Source organism: Tiliqua scincoides, chromosome 5, assembly GCF_035046505.1.
Source record: "Tiliqua scincoides isolate rTilSci1 chromosome 5, rTilSci1.hap2, whole genome shotgun sequence".
Lineage (NCBI taxonomy): Eukaryota > Metazoa > Chordata > Lepidosauria > Squamata > Scincidae > Tiliqua > Tiliqua scincoides.
Window position 1 is genome coordinate 77,582,513 of NC_089825.1, and position 18,471 is coordinate 77,600,983.

At 43.9% G+C, this 18,471-nt stretch overlaps 2 protein-coding genes and 3 non-coding genes across 5 annotated transcripts; 1 reads left to right on the top strand and 4 right to left on the bottom strand.

Moving 5' to 3' along the window:
- Positions 1-2,426: 2,426 nt before the first annotated feature.
- SPMAP1 (sperm microtubule associated protein 1) lies at positions 2,427-5,166 on the bottom strand. Its single transcript, XM_066631206.1, has 3 exons — positions 4,960-5,166; positions 3,802-3,901; positions 2,427-2,704 (listed from the first exon to the last, which is right to left on the bottom strand). The coding sequence occupies exons 1-3, from the start codon at positions 5,164-5,166 to the stop codon at positions 2,547-2,549; spliced, it is 465 nt and encodes a 154-aa protein (XP_066487303.1). The 3' UTR covers positions 2,427-2,546.
- A 2,885-nt stretch (positions 5,167-8,051) lies between these two features.
- RPL23 (ribosomal protein L23) lies at positions 8,052-14,682 on the bottom strand. Its single transcript, XM_066628562.1, has 5 exons — positions 14,585-14,682; positions 13,190-13,273; positions 11,509-11,637; positions 8,372-8,485; positions 8,052-8,184 (listed from the first exon to the last, which is right to left on the bottom strand). The coding sequence occupies exons 1-5, from the start codon at positions 14,595-14,597 to the stop codon at positions 8,102-8,104; spliced, it is 423 nt and encodes a 140-aa protein (XP_066484659.1). The 5' UTR covers positions 14,598-14,682; the 3' UTR covers positions 8,052-8,101.
- Positions 11,711-11,843, bottom strand: LOC136654893 (small nucleolar RNA SNORA21). The gene has a single exon (XR_010794637.1). It is a non-coding gene; the product is annotated as a small nucleolar RNA SNORA21 (small nucleolar RNA).
- A 1,343-nt stretch (positions 14,683-16,025) lies between the features above and the next one.
- TRNAC-GCA (transfer RNA cysteine (anticodon GCA)) lies at positions 16,026-16,097 on the top strand. Its single transcript has one exon. It is a non-coding gene; the product is annotated as a tRNA-Cys (tRNA).
- Positions 16,098-17,238: 1,141 nt separating this feature from the next.
- TRNAC-GCA (transfer RNA cysteine (anticodon GCA)) lies at positions 17,239-17,310 on the bottom strand. The gene has a single exon. It is a non-coding gene; the product is annotated as a tRNA-Cys (tRNA).
- Positions 17,311-18,471: the final 1,161 nt, after the last annotated feature.

Genomic DNA, 18,471 nt, shown 5'->3' on the forward strand with positions numbered 1-18,471 from the left:
TCATGGTGTGTCTTGTCCATTGTCAAAAAGCTGATGATGTGCCTTGACAACTTTAAGGCAGTGTGCCATGAGTTGAAAAAAAGTTGAAAATCTCTGCCCTACACATGCTTGCAAACTACAGGAGTTCAGCTCCTTGCAAGGTAATTAGTAGCTATAGTATCTGATTTTTGAATAACCATGGCTTAGCAGCCCAGTCCTGAGGTGCCCGGAGCGCAGGGCCTCCACAGATCTGAAGGTGGCTGCAACAGCATTTAACATGCAACTGGGCAGTTGTCAGCGGCTCCGTGGCAGAAGGGGGCATTTGTCCCCTTCCTCCGGGTAAGGAAAGTAGCCCCGCAATGTGGCTATTCAATTCTGCGGCAGCGCTGGAGTTGATGCAGAATCAAAGATTCTGTGTTGGGCTGTGCGGCCTGATACGCACAGGAAGTTCAGGAACTGGTGGATCTGAGCTCCACCAGTCCCACTCTCCACCCACCCTGCTCCCTCCCCCGGCATGCCTCCTTCCTGCCCTCTGCCCCACCCCCAGTCTTTAATATATTATTGCTTCAAATAAATCATTCTCCTTCAAATTTAAATGATGATTCTTCAATTATTCCAGTCTTTTCAACTGAGGCCTGAGATTCAGTGAGTCTTGCATGATATGTAGTAAGTGTGGATACACTGACAAACCTCATCATGCCTTACCATGAAGGACTTTCAAAGCTTTGCCCCCCTCCATGTACAGCATAAACCTGTAGCAAAAAATGCTACACTAGGGAGGGAGACCTTCCATGATCTGGAATGCTGGGCACTTGGCATTCTGGGTCACAGGGAGGAGAGGGTTCCTTCCCAGGAATCAGCGTTTGTTGCTGTAAATGTTATACATAGGATCATGGAGGAAGGAGCAGCTTCAGGATTGCACAGCTGCAGGAGTAGGGCTTATTATGAGCAAATTCCCTCCCAGCCCCCACCCAAGCAGTGTTTGTAAATCTGAATGCAGTTCTGTCTGCCCTCACATGGTCATGCTGCTTTCTTGTCTGAAAAAATTGCACACAACAGGACAGCCATGACAGGAGGACCACAATTGATGAATAGTTAGATGCTTTGCACCCTCTTAGCTGGGAACCCTGGATGAAGGGCAAGGGAAAGATAGCATTTAGATTCTCTCCCTGAGCCAGCACCTCAAGCCCTTTGTGTCTGCATTGCTGCCTCTTTGAGATTCCTTGGTAAGAAAGAGGAGAGAATGTCACAAGCTTCCTTGCTCCATTAAGAAGACAAAGATGCCTAACTCCCCACTGCTGTACAAGTCTTGGGAAAGAAAGTACAGTTGGGAATCCATCTAACAGTTGTATCATCTAGCTGGTATTTTACTAGTTTGCTGATCAAGATGTTGTGGGGAACTTTGTTGAAAGATTTACTGAAATTAAGATAAGTTACATCCACAGCAGTTGCATCATCCACTACGCTTGTTATGTCTGAACCAACCATGTGTTTGTGTAAGCATGTAGAGAATAATTCTTGGCAAGAAAGTCTGTAAGTTGGACAAGGGTAGCCAAACTTACTGGCAAACTCACTGTTAAACTGACATGTCGAGCATACTATCTTAGGCTACTATATTACTGTTGTTGAAATTTGAATTGGTTTTCCAAATGGAATGGATTTGTCTGCCACTATACCACTTCACATGGTCCATCTATTTGAAGTACCACCAGAAGTAACCGGTGAAGACATCATCACCAGTTACTTTTGGGTTGGGAGGCCAGAGGCGATGCAACAAACACCAGTAAGAGGCTCAGAATGGACGGGAGGGCTTTTTCGAGCATGGAGAAGCATGCTTTGGAGATGAGCTTCTTACCTGTGTTGCATCACATTCCTGGTCTTGTGGCCAGATGGTAGGGGTCCAGGGATCTACGAGTACCACCAGACATCACTTCAAGTACCTCTGTTTATATACACATGTCACTGGTTGAGAAACACTGGTACAGATTAAAAAAGAAATTGACTCTCTCAAGAACACCACGTTCGGACAACCAATCACTCATGCCAGTGCAAATCAATCAATAAGTACTGTACATTGTCAATGTGCAGCATAGACCTGGCTCAGTGCAAAGTGATCTTCTCATGTTTATGGCTCAAGCTAGATATGCCAAATGCTGGAATGTAAAGTAAGATCCATTTCTGAACATCAGTGGTTCTTGGGCACTCAAAACTGACAAGGAAAACCCCCTTATGCATAAAAATTATGCAGCAATATCTAGAAATCTTGGTTAGAGTAAGGAATGGTAAAATATTCCTCTTTTGACCAAAGTGCCTGTCACTGCTTCCCCACAGACTTCCCATGAACCAGTAGAAGTGGATCTGTAAAGAAACACTCGGCCCTGAAAACAAATGGCTCAGAATACAGGGTGCATTACCCCCTGAAGCAACAAAGTATTCATGTAAGAAAATTAAGAAGAGTATTTTATTATTTTGGTTTCTAAGTACATCTGGAAAACTGGTCTTGGAAATGTCAAGAACAACAACAAATATACCCAGACCAATGCAGAGAAAAAGCCACTTGCTGTTCTTCAGTGGATGGGGAGCCATGTGACTTCTCCAAAGCAAGAGGAGCGTGTGCGGAGATCAGGAGTGTTGCGGCGGTACCCAAATCGCCCGCTGTACCCACTCATAGGTTTTACATCAGACAAGTACAAATGGTGACCAGCTACTTGCTGTGCAGAATGACCTGTATAGAAAAACAACCCACCATAATAATCATCCATCTCTGGACTGCCATTACACCTTCCTGCACCTGCCCAATTCCTTTGTAACATTTCTTAGTTCTCATTTAGGCACAGCCAAACAATTCTGACTTACAAGTGCCTCCACACATGTGAGTATAGGGGAAACAAGCAATTATTATTAAGTATTTATATGCCACTTTTCAACAAAAAATAGTTCACAAAGCAGTTTACATTGCGATATAAAGCAATAAATGGATCCCTAAACCCAAAGGGCTCCAAATTTAAGAAAGATGCAGAAATGACACCAGCAACTGGAAAAGATGGCATACTGGGATGAAGAGGGATAGTTGCTCTCCCCCTGCTAAATGTAAGAGGGCACCACCTTAAAAGATGCCTCTTTACCCAGCTTGTGGCAGCATTACAGCAAAGGAAAGCCACTCTAAGAATGATCAGTCTATTAATTTAAATTCTAGGACTGAGTCAGGGCTCTGAAAAATTTTAGGACTGTTGACAAGACAGGGAGAGCTGGACTCAGGTCAGACAGCTTATGAAGGATTGTGCCCCCTCTTTCCTCCATCCATGAACTACAATTCCTAAACCTCCGATATCTGCCGTGCCTTTCATTTCTAATTAGAGGTAAACTTCAGTCTTACAACCAAATGGGTTTATTTTTAGTGTGGTACAACCCAGAATGATCTACTCTCAGAGGAGCCCTTTCCATATTTCTGATCTAGAGACATGACCCATCTGGAAAGCCAAGAGCTGCAACAGGCAGCCTCCTCCAAGGACAGGTGTGGCAGCCTTTGCATCAGAAGCATTTGATACAGTAGAATCACAAGTTATGCAGAGATGCAGCAGAATTCTCCACCTATAGCAGAGAGCAACTGGAGTAGCGCATCACAGAGAGATGTAGCGGGCAGACTCCTTGAGTCTTTGGACTCACAAGAGACGATGTCCCATTGCATACAAGCATGCCCTGGTACAGTTTGGGAATGACTTATTAGTCATCTCTTTGGCACAGAACAGAGCTTCAACAGTTCCTGAATCATTGCAAGGGATGAATGAATGAAACAAAAGAGTGATGCAGCACTTCTCTTACCTGCCCCCGTCCAGTTTCTCCTGTTCAAGTATCTCTGTCCTGGTCCATAGATATGGAAATAATCCACTATCCAACCATCCCTGGAGGTTCCTCCACGTGTCTATGACAAGCAAAATAAAAGGCATAACAAATCCTACTCATTCAAACTCAGCATTTATTTCAGAACCAGCATTTAGGAACTATACAGAGCTCATTCTTAAGTTCTTCTCCTTAGAGCTTTTCAGCAGCAGTGAAGTTGTGAGGGTGGGGTTACCTCCAATGTTTCCATTGCCTAAGACTGCGTTTTCATCTAAATAATTGGATTGATACAAAGCATAGTATGTATTGTGAAGTCATAGACATCTATGACATCACAGACCAAAACACTCCAACAGAGGGAAGTTAGCTTTAATATTGAAGGGGGAAAGAACTCCATTAACACACTAGGATGCTAATTGACTGTGCATAATTAATGAATTCCCAATTTAAGCACAACCCCTGTCTATTCCATCAGAACCTCCAAAATTACACACCAGTTTCAGATAGCAAGGACACAGAGGAAGGCTCCCTGTGGCTACTCTACAACTAATACAAGTCTCATCATGGTCCCCAAACAGCTTTCGAAAGCTTCTTTTTGTTTAAGGTTGCTTTTGGCTTTAGGAGTTAGGCAGCTGGCAATTTGGGATTATACCTTTTTCCCCACTGATTTTCAATTTATTTCCTTATGTCCTGAATTGATTGTAGCCTAGCTGAATACTGCAAGTTCAGGCAGTTTAGAAACATCAACTGAACCCTTTGAAGAAAAGCATTTTCCTTCTAGAAGTGGGGGGAATAGACAATATATTTGTTACTAATGAAAGTCTGCATTTAAGCCACCAGTGCTATAAGTCTGGATTAAGAGCCAGTTGGTCTTACTAACCCAACATCAAGTCTGGCACCTATATAGCTAAGTGTGCCAGATGCCAATTCATCTTGGGGCCATGTCAGTCACTGCAAGCAGTAAAGAAAGGAGCTGTAGAAACTATGGTGGGAGAAGTTGGGCAGGCAAGTCTAACTGGGCTGCAGGCAGTCCTGTTGACTAAGAACAAGATTCTGCAAGTTGTCTAGCCAGTGAATTCCACCCATCTCCATTATAATCTGCTCCAACTGACTTCCACCTCAACCTCCAGATGCTGATACCTGCTCTGTCTTTTTCAGCACTGCCTTGACAGCTGGAGATGCAAAATAGCTGGCAGCATGTATATCCAGTTGAGCGTTGTAAGGAGGCACTGCAGACCACAGCTTGGGCAGGATGTTAGTGTAGCTGCTAGCTATAGTGTCCACTGCCACACCATCCAGGATGAATTCTTTCTGTCTCTGTAGGCATCTCCGTGTAATACAAGTCATGTTTAGCAGAGATAAGGTTGCACAGCAACACCCACTATACCAGATGTTTTTGCCTACCTTCACCCCCTGGCAACTCCCATCACCACCTTACTACACAATCAGAATGATTGTGATGCTGTCAGTGGAGACAATTGCTCCATAACAACCAAAAGAGGCTGCCATACAGAAAAGCTTCTGTATCCAAATGGACAGGGTAGATAGATCTCATGAAACTTTGGCGCAGGTCATCTTATTAGGTGAAGAAGAGAAGATTATTTTTCTCCAGGTCTGATCAAACCCTTCTAATTCACATTACCATGAATGATGCTGCAAACAAAAGCTTAAGGAGGAAGAAGGGGGGTTGTTTTCCTTTTCCTGTAACCAAAAAATTAAGTCTTCCAAATAATATTGCTGTGCTTACTAAAAAATATTGCTTTTCCATGTTGCCCTCCATTTCTCCTTCCTCTTCTCAACACTAGCAATTCCCTATGCATGTGACAACACAGGAAAATATTTTAAATCACAACATACATCTGGGACACTCAAATCTAGACTAGATATCACATTCTGAATTCAGTAATTCAACGTGGTGTCTTTGCCCCATGATCCATACAGAAATCAGAGAACTCTAGTTAGTTACAATTCTAGTTAGAAAATATTCTGCCTGCAATGTACTTTTTAAGTGTGGAAACAATACAGGTGGAAAACTACAACTTATTCAACAACTGCAACAAGATTATGTTTGCCTTTATTTAAGTGAATGCAGCAGTGTTTTTTATGTTGGGGTTTAATGCTAAATCTTTTGACCTACATTTTACATGGTCAGGACTAGGTATATCCTCACATCATACAAGCATGCAGATGCAAAAACAGAAGTTTCTAGACCTTATGGATTCAGAAGTAAGCTTGAAATTACAATGGCAGTACCAGGTCTCAAAAACCAGTAGCCAAATGAAGGGCAGTAAAAGCATAACATTGGCTTGTTTCCTCAAGACAAAAGTTAAATTTAAAAAAGGATGACAAATGAGCAAGATTTTGTCATTTGATGTTTTAAGAGTCTAGAATTTTTACTGCAGAGCATAAAAACGCAGGAAAAATGGTAATCAAGAACAAGGACAGGAGTTTGAAACTGCCCAAGAGCCAACTCATTAAATAAACCCACTGCAATGGGTAGTGCACGGGAGTGTTTTGTAGAATGGTGCTATGGCTATGGACAACTAACATTGCCAGTCAGGAATATGTCCTAGAACACATACCCATAATCCAGCAGTTCTCAAACTCACAGGGAATTTGAGCTCTGCAGTAAGTTCTTGCAGGGAAGGGGGGAGGCAGTGACGCAATTGGCAGAATCGTATTACTATCGAGGGGTGCAACATGCACTTACAGTGAAAATAGCGATCGTGACCCACTTCTGGTTTTGCAATCGCAAACCAGAAGTGGGTTGCAATTGTTATCAGCACTGTCTCCGCATGTTGGGGAGCCCTGGAGGTTGGTGTGGGGCTCTCCACACCTTCAGGAGGCTGCTGCAGGCTATGGTGAGTCCAGGCAAGCCTCTGCATCCCTCAACAGTGAGGTGATTGTGACCATCGCATCGCTGCCTCCGCCCCTTAAGCGGGCAGAGGCCAGGGCTCTCTGGCTGGTGAGTTGCAATGCCCTAGTTTGGGAACCACTGCCATAATCCCTTGCAACATACAGGAGTTCTGTAGCAAATGAAGTGTGCTAACGGTTCCCCAAGGTACCTGAACTAGGGGGAAAACTACACAACAGGGAAGCTAAAAAAAATATCTAAGAGATATCACTAGATTACAGAATCATTGAAAGGTAGCCATATCTGTGGTTTTTCTGGACTAGGGTCACCCTACACCAGCAATTTTCAACCTTTTCATCTTGTGGTACATGTACAGGGCACCAGAATTGTCAAGGTGCACCATCAGTTCTTCAACAAATTGACAAGGTAGGGTGCTCACATTCCTCCAATGGCCCTAATAAGTGACCCTCCCCACAAAACTCCTGTGGCACATCTGCAGACTATTCGCAGCACACCAATGCGCCGCAGCACACTGGTGGAAAAATCGCTGCCCTACACCAACGTTCTTAAAATAGTATGGGTTGCTGACAAGCTGTTTTATCTCATAGTTGAGACATCCCTTGTTTTCAGAAGCTGATTCTCTCACTTCCAGAGGCTCCTCCTACACATGCCCCCATGCTGCCTGAATCCCAACCTCAATGTCACCTCTGCACATTCATGCACACATGCCCCTTGCCCTTATTTATGCTACTCTTTGAAATGAACAGGAGGTCGGGACACTGGGAACTGCACCGCAAACATGCTGCAAGTAGCACAAATGATGCCTATCATACTCACTAGGAGGAAAAGGGACAGGCTCCAAATCACCTTTTCCAATTCATCTTTATAAGCACCAAATAGGTGGCCAGGGGGAGGGGAGGGAGGTAATTTGGAACCAAAGTATCAATTTGCCCTACTTTACCCTCTAGCAGCACTGGAGAAAGAAGCTGCTATTGCTGTGATCATCATCCAACTTGCTCTCACTAAGTTGGAAGAAGAATGGCATCCCCATAGAGCAGCAGGATGAGAGAGCACCAGACAGATGGACCAGGGGCTTATTTGGTTGCCACCCCTCCAAGACAGTTGCTCCTCACATCTGTTTCATACTGCAGCATGGCCAGGCCAGTCCGGCTCATGTCACATACTATTTAATATGGCAAAGACATCATACATTGACTGAACTATGACAGCCAGACAATGTATAGTTTGGGAGTTGGACTCAGACAGCGATGAAGCTTCCTGGGACAAAAGGAGGGGATGAACCACGTACACCCCCCTGAGCTCCTTAAGAGGAAGGGCAATATTTAAAAAATGAGAAACTGTAGCCTGAGCCAGTAGGTTTTTGTATAACCACTTTTATTGGAACTTTACAAAGTTAATGGGATGGGTTTAAGCGATGCTGCCGGCATTGGAGGCAATCCTGGGCCACAGATCTGCACATTCCTTGGCGACGGGGCCTGTGATAGCAGAACCTGAAAAAAGTAAGAACACTGTTAAGGACTGGTAAGAAATTGCCCACAGAACTAGGGACTGGGGAGAGGACACTACCAGGTTAATATATCAGCAACACAATGATTTCTCCCCCCAAAAAACATAAAACAAATGATATGGAACACATTTTTGCTCTTTTTATTTACCATTCCAAGCTAGCATCTATACCTTTCATTTCCCCCTTGTTGTTTACTATCACCCCCGCGTTGTCTTCGAAGTACAAAAACACCCCGTCCTTTCTCCTGTACGATTTCCGTTGACGAATCACCACCGCTGGATGCACTGGAAGAAGGAAGAGAAACTCAAAAACCATACCAAAGACAAAAGTGCCCAACTCTACAGCTTGAAATAAGATGTTACAGTTGCCTTCTTTCTAGGAACTCATTTCTTTACAGCTCAATGTAACTCCAGTTAAGAAAGGGATCATAAATTCAAAAGTGTTGTACGAGCAGAAAGTGTTCTACCGTAGCCCAGAGTTTTATAGAAAGTTTAGATTTCTAAGACGCTTCTGATGTCAGTCAAAAAAACCCAAACCAGGGCATGTTTCATTTTAAGTTCCACTAAGCTCAACGGGAGAGTTAATTCAGGACCCAAGCCTATCCAACTTTCCAGAACTGATGCAGCTGTGCCAATGAGGTGCATCCTGTGCATCCTGTGGTGGGAGGGCAGTCATGGAGGTCTTCTCAAGCTAAGGGACTGTTTGTTCCCTGACACGGGGAGCACTAGTGCTGGAAAATTGGAAAAGATTAGGCCCTCAATATATAAAGCACTTAAGTTAAGCTGCATCATGCCCCAAGTAGCCAACTTTGCCGCTGAATGTATTTCTAATGGGCAAAACCTTTTGTGCCCGACCCATCTCTTAGTGTTATAATACAGCATAGTCCAGCATTTTTAGGGCAGAATGTACATTACTTGGTTACAGCATTCATCTCAAACATCTGAAACCCAGGTGCTACCTAGGAAACTTGAAAAAGAAAAAAATACCTTTAACCTATAGGTGCAAAGGTTTAGGTGTACGTATCTGGTGCTAAGGCTGGCCCCAAGGTTGCTGAAGAGGGCAGGAAACATATTTTTCATCCTTTATGTGCCATTACCATCTCTATCTCCATCTTTAATTGCTAACCACAACCAGCAGCCACAATTGGACAATGGGCTCCCAAGCCAGTCACTTATTTCTAGGTCAGCTTAAGCCCTGCCACCTCTCTGGTAAGTGCTACCCAAAAGAAGGCAAGAGAGAGGAGGAATGTCAGCATGTACTAATAAGAACAGGATCCCTCCTCAAATGTCTCCCGCTCCTTCTAAACTTCCTCCTGAGTTTTGCCGAACGTTGCTGCATTAACCTGGACTTGATCACTATATCATCTCTTAGATTTTACTGGCAGGTGCCAGCAAAGCAGTATTAGCTGGTATGCCTAGCTGAAAACCCAACTGTGTCACTGACCAACCGACAGAGGGTTGCTGTTTTTTATTTTAATGATTTTTACCCTTCCTTTTCCTGCTGAAAACAAGCATGGGGAAGTGTACAGGAACATCAACATACTAAAACAGAGGTTAAGTGTTTTGAAGTCTCCACTCCACAGTATCACAATTCCCTTGACAATCTCAGCTAGAAACTGTCCTGCCACCGATTGAGATTATTGGCACATGTGGCCACTCTCTCACCCAAAAGTGACAAGTTTGCTATCTCCTTCCACGACATCTCCACAGGCCATGAAACAAAGACCCGGAAAGTGCTTTTGAGAAGGAATAGGCTACACAACTATAATGCGCCACAAGTAGTATTGAAGAAGTGGTGGTGGCAACAGCATGACAACACCCAGTGTGCCTTCTGTGAGGTACATCACAGAGGCTGGGAGAGAGCCTCAGGTCAAGCTGAAGAACCAGAGGGCGTTTGTGCAGCAGATGAGAAAGGAAGTGGAAAGGCATGACAGGGACTGGAGCAGTAGAAGAGCTCAATTTCACAGATTGATTTGAAATGACAGGCCATATGTTTGGATGCAGGTCTCCAATCAAGGTGGAAAAAGATCAGGCATCAGATTCGTTTTTATTTTAAGCAGTTTTTTAAAAGATCAACTGTCCCTTAAAAATAACCTGATTTAAACTACCTGAAGTTTACATATAAACTTATAAACATATAAAGTATAAAAGTCTACACTCAAGCACTTAAAACTGGGTCCATGACCTTCTTAACACAGCAAGCTAAAACTTGACTTTTCCATGCAAACAAAAATCCAGACACAAAAATATGCAATTGAGATTAAAGTGACTCAGAGGTTTGTGTACCATCTCTCTTTTTGAGAAGATTGTGCATATTTATTTAGAAAGCCAAACACTTGAAAGAAAGTATTTAGAAAGGCAGCACTGTTCGACTCTCCATGTCATGAAGATGCACTAGACAAAAATAGTGTCTGCTTCTAGCAAGTCTTAACTCTCCAATCTTAAGGATGAATTGAGACTTAACACCAAACCACAGTTTGTCATGTCTGAACAAAAACTACCTCACACGTGGTATGTGAGTGGTCACCAAACCAGGATCTGAAATGTAGTTTTTTCACTACAGTTGAAGCAAACTGCATTTTGTACTTAAATTGACAAACCTTGGTTTGGGACACTACTCTACCCTGGGAGTTTTAACACCATTTAAACGAGCTCAAAGAAACTGCAGGTTGTGCACCTCTCTAAAGCACAAGGAGAAGGACAGTGAAAAAGCTGTCATTTTAAAAATAATGTACCAACTCGGGGTTTGTTCACATAGAGCTAAGCCATAGTTTACAGATTTGTATCTGAACTGATTCTCTTTTTAGGACAGAAGATAGGGACTCTCAGGGGGAAAGGAAGCTGTACAAACCATGATTAGCGTAAACTCAAGATTGGTGCGGAGTCTGAATTATCCCTTGTGATCTTGTTTAAATATTCTTACAAGTGTACAGAAAGCTAACAAAATTATTAATTTCACAGCTGCCCCTTTAAACTCTGCAGTGCATGATGTACATGGGTTGCATAACTAGAGAATTTGGATTATGTTTTGAGGTCACATGAAACCTTCCATTCAGATGCAAACAGATATACTTGTCCTGTTACAATAACCAATTAATGCGTATGCTTGCTCAAGGAACTGGTTTAATGATTAAGCACACATTTCCACCTCATATATTTACTAATTTAAAATCCATCTCAGCAACATAACTTTAATAAACAGAAGTTTGCGCAGCAAGCTCCCTTACAACCAACCACTTTCCCACTCATCATTTCAAGATAGTCTGTGTGAGAAAAGGGTTTCAAATTCCATCTCCTTCATCACTCACCCTTTTTCCTGAGTTCTGGTTTGCCTTTCTTGACAGTAGCCATTACCATGTCTCCAACACCAGCAGCTGGCAGTCTGTTCAGGCGCCCCTTAATCCCTTTCACGGAGATGATGTACAGATTTTTGGCCCCTTTTGAAGTAAAGGAGGTATTATTCTATTAATCCACCCAAGTAACAGAATTAATGAGACTTCCTCTTCACAGAGATGTGGCACCACCGATTGAGGCAAAACAGCACAAGCTACCACCTCACCCAAAAGCAGTGCTGTTACTTTGCCCTTCCACGACAACTCCCTGAGCCACAAGATAAGACCCAGCGAGTGCTTTTCAGAAGGGGAACCCATGAAGTTACTTGTTCTTTTAGTATTACTGTCAAATCTATAATGGGGTGTGTGTGTTTCTTTAAATAAAATCAAAACTGAAAGTTCAAGGCAATGGGATTCAACCCCCTTCCCCAGCCACAAACACTCACCCACAGATCACCATTTCCAGAATCTGAACAGCACATCAATATTATGACAAAGCCTCTGTGCAAATTCAAAAGCCTACAAACTCCTATACCAATTTATAAGAGCACAATCCTCTGCTCTTGGCTTTGGTTACAGTCCTCCTCTGGGCTTGAACCTGGTTTGCTTCCAGTCTGGTGAACTACCACTGTATTTCTTAGCTCATGGGGTTCCTCTTATGGTTTATTCTAGTTCCTCCCCAATAAGAAGGTTCTTATCAGTCAGTGGGTTCTCCCATAACGATCTGAGCCTTCGCCCCACAAAGGCCCATGGGTTTATTTTACATTCTTGCCTTCTCTCAAGGGGACCACCTTCTCTCCCTTAGTCTACTGCAGCCAAAAACATGTTTTTAGCATTGTGTACAGTGGTATATAGGAATTTGAACTCAGTGTTGGGATTCCTGGCTGCTTTGTTTTGCACCCTTGACACCTGCATTGCAAAAGCTAGTACAGGGGAGAGATGGTGTGATGGACACATGCACTGGCAGAGTTGCATATCTTGAAGTCTTTTAAAGCACTTCGTTGCTGCTCCTACTCAGTGCTAGACTAATATAGGATACAGGTTACAATTAATCCAAAGTAGCCAAGCTGATTGCTTAACTCGAATATAAGAGAATACTTTAGTATAACACATATAGAGGCAGTACCTACAACAGTACAATGATTCAAGCAAAAGCAGGTAGTCACTAACCCATGGACCTGTGGAAAAGTCTTTTGACTTCTGTGCATGCCCAACCCTTTTTTCACCATAATACACTGAATGGTAGACAAAAGATTTCAATCCACCGCCCCGCACATCTTCCAGTTCAAGTCTAAACGCCAAACTGAAATCCTCATGCGTGGTTAACACTCCCTCCCCAATCACTGTTCCAGTTATCTCAGAATTTTAAATACTAGACATGTTAATTCCCCATGCTTTTAAGCTGATACTAGATCTAAGTTGGCATCTTTCATTCCTGACAAGACTTCTGTGCCCTTTCATGATTCCAGGACAACTGAAGCAGGCACTGCCTTGCTAGGGCAGGAAAAGCTACACACCTCAATGTTTCCTTTTTGTACAGTTGATACAAGTCCTGCCAGAGGCAAAGGGAGGGGTAGTCTGCCCAGAAATAATGAAGCCAAGATCCAGAATTAGGTGTTTTCTTCCCCACTTCCAAGCCAACCCACACAAGACACACCTGTATTATCTGCACAGTTGATAACTGCTCCCACAGGGAGACCAAGGGAGATGCGGAATTTTGCACCAGATGAACCACCACGTCCTGTTATAGCAAACACAGGCAGAAAAAAATAGTTATTCAGCCACACAGTATAGGAATACATAATTTCAAAGGTTTGTACCTCTCACTACTCACAAAATGGTGCATGATTTTCACCACTCACTAGGCCAAGCCACTATTTCCTTTTTCCTTCAGATTATGATGCTCTATTAAAAGAGAAGACCATCTCTCTTCTCTTTCTAGGACAGGGGGATTTGTCCCCAGGAGCCCTGGCACATTTGAAGGGGACAACAGACTGAAAACTGTGAGAAGAGAATTTTATGTTTATCTAGTTATGCTTTAACATTGTTTGACAGGGGACCCTAGAACCTGAGAAGTGTTCTTACAGGGCCATGACTAAAAGGAAAAAAAATTGAGAATAGCTGCTCTAAATGACTAATTCTAGGCCAGTGGTTCCCAACTTTTAGGAGCCCACAGACCACCAAGGTAAACATTGGAACTGTCATGGACCACATGCAACCCTCTCTATCCCCATCACACAATTCAATTTGGTAGCCCATGGGGGAATGCCCTGGAAATGCCAGCTACCGGGGATCCATTCTCTGCCCTCTCTGGTAGCCCATGGGGAAGCATCTCGGTTGAGTGAGCACTCCTCCACAGACTACCAGAAAGGGCAGAGAATGGACCTTCCCACAACTGGCACTCAGCAAGCACTGGACCACCAGAGAGGGCAGAGTATCTACAACCACAGCCAATGCTTCAGTGGTCCATGGGGAAGTGCTCACTTTTTTTCCTGAGACCTCATGGACCACTTCTCAGGGGCTCACAGGACCACATGTTGGGGACCACTACCCTAGGCAATGATCAGGAAGGCATTCTGGATACACAATGGAGACATTCATACAGCATTACAACATACTAAGCGTTCCAGAAAGCATACTGCTGCACAAATCCCAACTTAAGCCCAGCCTAGATAAACTTAATTGAACTAAACACGTGTCCCTTCCCCTCCTACCCAGACACAGCCACTTCCCCTCACACCATGCTGAGCTTTACATTGCAAGCCTCCCTCTCAAGCAAGGGGCTGCACAGCCCCCCAATGCTTCATGCCCAAGCTCTGAAAAGCAGTCTGTGTCTGGAGCTGAAGGCTCTCACTGGCCTTTGCCACCCCCAAGGCCTACCCGGGCCTCCCAGCCATACCCCAACACCTCAGCTCCTCTACGCGGCCATATCAGGTCCCCTCAGTAGCTGAGCTTCCCCCAACAGCAACCCTGAACGAGGCGACACTGAATGCTCAACCAGCGGGGTGGATGGCGGCGGATTCTCCTTCCTCCCCCGGCCGCCAAGCCTTACCTCGCTTAGACATCTTGGATGGTGGGCTAAAAAAAAAAGAAAGTGCAAAGGCTGCCGGGACAATTAATCCTTTCCCTGAATGACACCCATGTCACGTGAGGCGCCCCTGTCATGTGACAGTAGAGACAAACTAAGCATTGCTAGCCACAGCACCCCCTAGGGACCCCAGGGTTGAACTGCAAGGGCTCTTTCTTGCAACATGGTCCTATTCCTACTCAGAGGTAACTGACTTGAATGGGGATTTCTCCCATAGGAGTGCCACTTTTTAAAACATTGGCTTTATGAGTACTGTCTATCCAAAATAAAAGCTAGGTTGTTGGTTTTATTTCATCAGTGCCAGAGCTCAGTTGTGGTGTTCATCATAATAAAGAAGAGGGAACCTGAGCATGTGCAAAGTAATTCCCATAATTGCTGCCAAATTGCCCCCCCCCCATATACCCTGGGGTTGCCAAAGGAGGTGCATAGAAGAGCATTGTCACCTTGAGGCTTTTCCTATTCCAGTGCTGCATTCATAGGAGAAATTGTGGAATTCCTCCTTCTCTGCCAATCATAGGTGGGTAGGTAGGGGAACTCTTAGCCCAGCAGCCTGTTTTCCGTGTTTGGCCTTGCAGCCCAATCCTATGAATGTCCGCTCAAGAATAAGTTCCATTGTCTTCAGTGGGGATTATTTCCAGGAAAGTGTGCATAGGATTGCAGCCTTGGGATAGAACAGATAGCACAGAGCCCAATCCTATGCATGTCTATTCAGAAGTAAATCCCAGTATAGTCAATGGGGCTTACTCCCAGGTAAGTGTGGTTAGGATTGGAACATTAATTTCTGCTGTCTCCGAGCTTGGAAATCTACAAATTAAAATATTAAAATTAAAACAAAAACACCCAAGATTGTTTCTGAGCACAGGAAGAACCCAAATGAGGCCTCATGCATCTGGGGCTAGGGATAAGACTTTTTCAGAAGACAAGACTTGCAGGCCTGCATCTTTCATTGCAAAAATTAATCTTAACTCTTCAATTAGAGCCCAATCCTCAGACGTAAATCGCATTATAGTCAATGGGACTTTCTCCCAGGAAAGTGTGCATAGGAATGCAGCCTTAATTGCTCTCAATTAATTAGATGATTAATTAGATGATTAATTATTTAATCATCTAGATTAATTATTTTTCATAATTAATTATAATAATTATGATTAATTATTTAATCATCTAGATATGAATGCAACCAACTAGTGATTCTGCGTGCAATTCTTGAAAGACCTTTATTTTAACTTAATTAACAATTGATTGCATTTCTTTGACACAAGAGCAAATGAAAAATTAATGCTTTTGGGGTACTGGCAGCATGGGGAGCTAATTGTTCCCCCCCCCATGCAACCAGGCAAGATGTGCACAGCACAGTTAGTGCTATCTATTTTGAAATGACTAAGGCGAGCTTTTTTGCAGGAAGGGGGGTATAGCTCAGTGGTAGAGCATTTGACTGCAGATCAAGAGGTCCCTGGTTCAAATCCGGGTGCCCCCTTGGAGATGTTTTCCTTCCCCCCAAAATCACCAATTTAAAAATTGCATCCCAAGATAATTTTTTAATGCACATAATTAGGAGTTAAGTCAAAACCATGCCGAGTTTTCGGAAGCTAGATTCAGTGACTTCCACGAAGCCATTCAACGATCAGCTTTGCATATCCAGTTTTGTACTCTGCTCAATCCATAGTGACTCCCAGCTTCAGGTTCTGGGGTCACACACAGTCACCCATTGGAGTTCTTCACCCACAAGCAGGGGAAATGACTGATCCACCATTGAGCTTGCCACCTTTTTTTTCTCCCAAGGCTTCTTGTGTCTCTAAAACGCGGAGTCATGGTTAGAAACCCAGCAGGTCAAGCTTTCCCTCCTGCGCAGGCTGAATAAGCAGCTGTTTGTCTTGCAGCTGCTAAAGAGTTGGGAACCCTGCTGGGGGTGGTTGCTGGGAGAGGGGTATTTCCTTTGGGCCAAACTGGTGGCCAGTGGGACAGAGCTGTGAATCTCAGGAACATAAAGAACATGTATGTCCTCTAAGCCAGGAGTTGCAATCCTCTTGTTTATTAGGGTGACCAGATTCAAACCAGATTCAAGGTGCCGCTACCTTTAACCATTGTACAGAAGAGGGAATTTGGACAGGTGCAGTTCAACATGGGGTTTTAAAAAGAAATTCCCTCTTCTATACAATCCAAAGTGTGGTGCCACTAATCAGTGGTACTCTGCACATGCTTAAAAACATTTCTGCCTTAATCATGCTTTTGCATGTTGTTAGTTCCATTTGAAGGAGAGGTACTCTGTCCCTCCTTTGTATCTGATCACCCTATGTCTCATGTCTTATGGAGGCCAACCTGAATGCTTCTGTCTCTTAACTCTGGCTTCCACATAGGGGGAAAATGTTGGGGAGGGGGAGTAGTTTGTCTATTGGCACAAACACTAGTTGTTCAAAGCTTATGAGGGGGGTACAGATTTTTGCAGTCTCATTTCCCCATTCAGGCTGCATCTGCATGTTGCAATGGAACCAGTGGCACCCCCTGTGCTTTTAAAGGGCTGATTTCTCCTCCTCGGACACAGATCCTTTCGGGTTCCCTTCGGAGGCAATTATAAGTCTCTTGTTTTACTACAAAAATTATAAAAAAAAATAGGCCGAAGGGGGCACCCGGATTTGAACCGGGGACCTCTTGATCTGCAGTCAAATGCTCTACCACTGAGCTATACCCCCGCGACTGCAAAACTGCGCTCTCTATTGATACAAAAAGCTCAGTAGATGGAAGGCAGGCTTGCTATTAGTGCAGATTCTCTTTTAAGCAACAGTGAGATTGGACTTGAAGAGTAAGAGCGGTCGTTAACCTTCCCAGTTTTGTCGAAGCGGCATCAAGCTTCCATAGATTGCAACCTTGCCTGTACCCTGAGGGCAAGAAATATACCTCTTAACAGTGAAACCTCAGCAAGTGTCTTCCAGGAATTTGCAACTTAATGACATTTTAGGAGCATCCTTTCCCCCCCTCCGCCTAGTTTCATATGGCCCACTTTTAAACCTTTTGCAAAGTTAGGGATCTGACAGTCTTTTTTCGTATATGGACGTCACAAGCGAAGCAAACAATAGGATGTGCGATAACTCTTTTGCACAAGAGGGGTCGCTGTGTCAGTCTGTTGCTGCAAAAACAAGAGATTCTTCTATAGCCCGTAACCCAGAGCCCAATCCTATGCATGTTTACTCAGAAGTAACTCTCTCTCTCATTATAGTCAATGGGGCTTATTCCCAAGAAAGTGTGGATAGGATTTTGGCCTCAGTCATTTGCAACCTTTTTCATCCCATGGCACATTGACAAGGCACTAAAATTGTCAAGGCACACCATCAGTTTTTTTAACAATTGACAAGGCACACCACACTGCCAATTGAGGGCTCACATCCCCATTGGCACTACTAATAAATGACCCTTCCCCAAACTCCCACGGTACACCTGCAAACACGTCACGGCACACCAATGTACCACAGCACACTAGTTGAAAATCGCTGCCCTAACCAGTTTATGATGAAAGCTTTCATGGACTAAGGCTGACCTCTATAGATGCAGGATGACGCCATGCAGCCCTGAAAGCTGCTAGACTAGGGGTGCCAAACTCATTTCAAATAGTGAGCAAACAGCTTTTATGGCACTTTGTTCTCACCTAGAAATTCACTAGGTGCAAATGACAGAAAATTTGCAAATCTTATTCATATTTTCAAGTTATGGGAAAGCCCAGTTATCACGTGGGCCATCCTTTCAGCAGTGCCACTTCTGCCACAGCATCCCATCCACAGGTCAGCAGCTGAGAGGTGGTCTGCAAAGTGATGCCTCAGTCAAATAAGCGCTGCTGGAAGGGCGGTCCACATAATAAT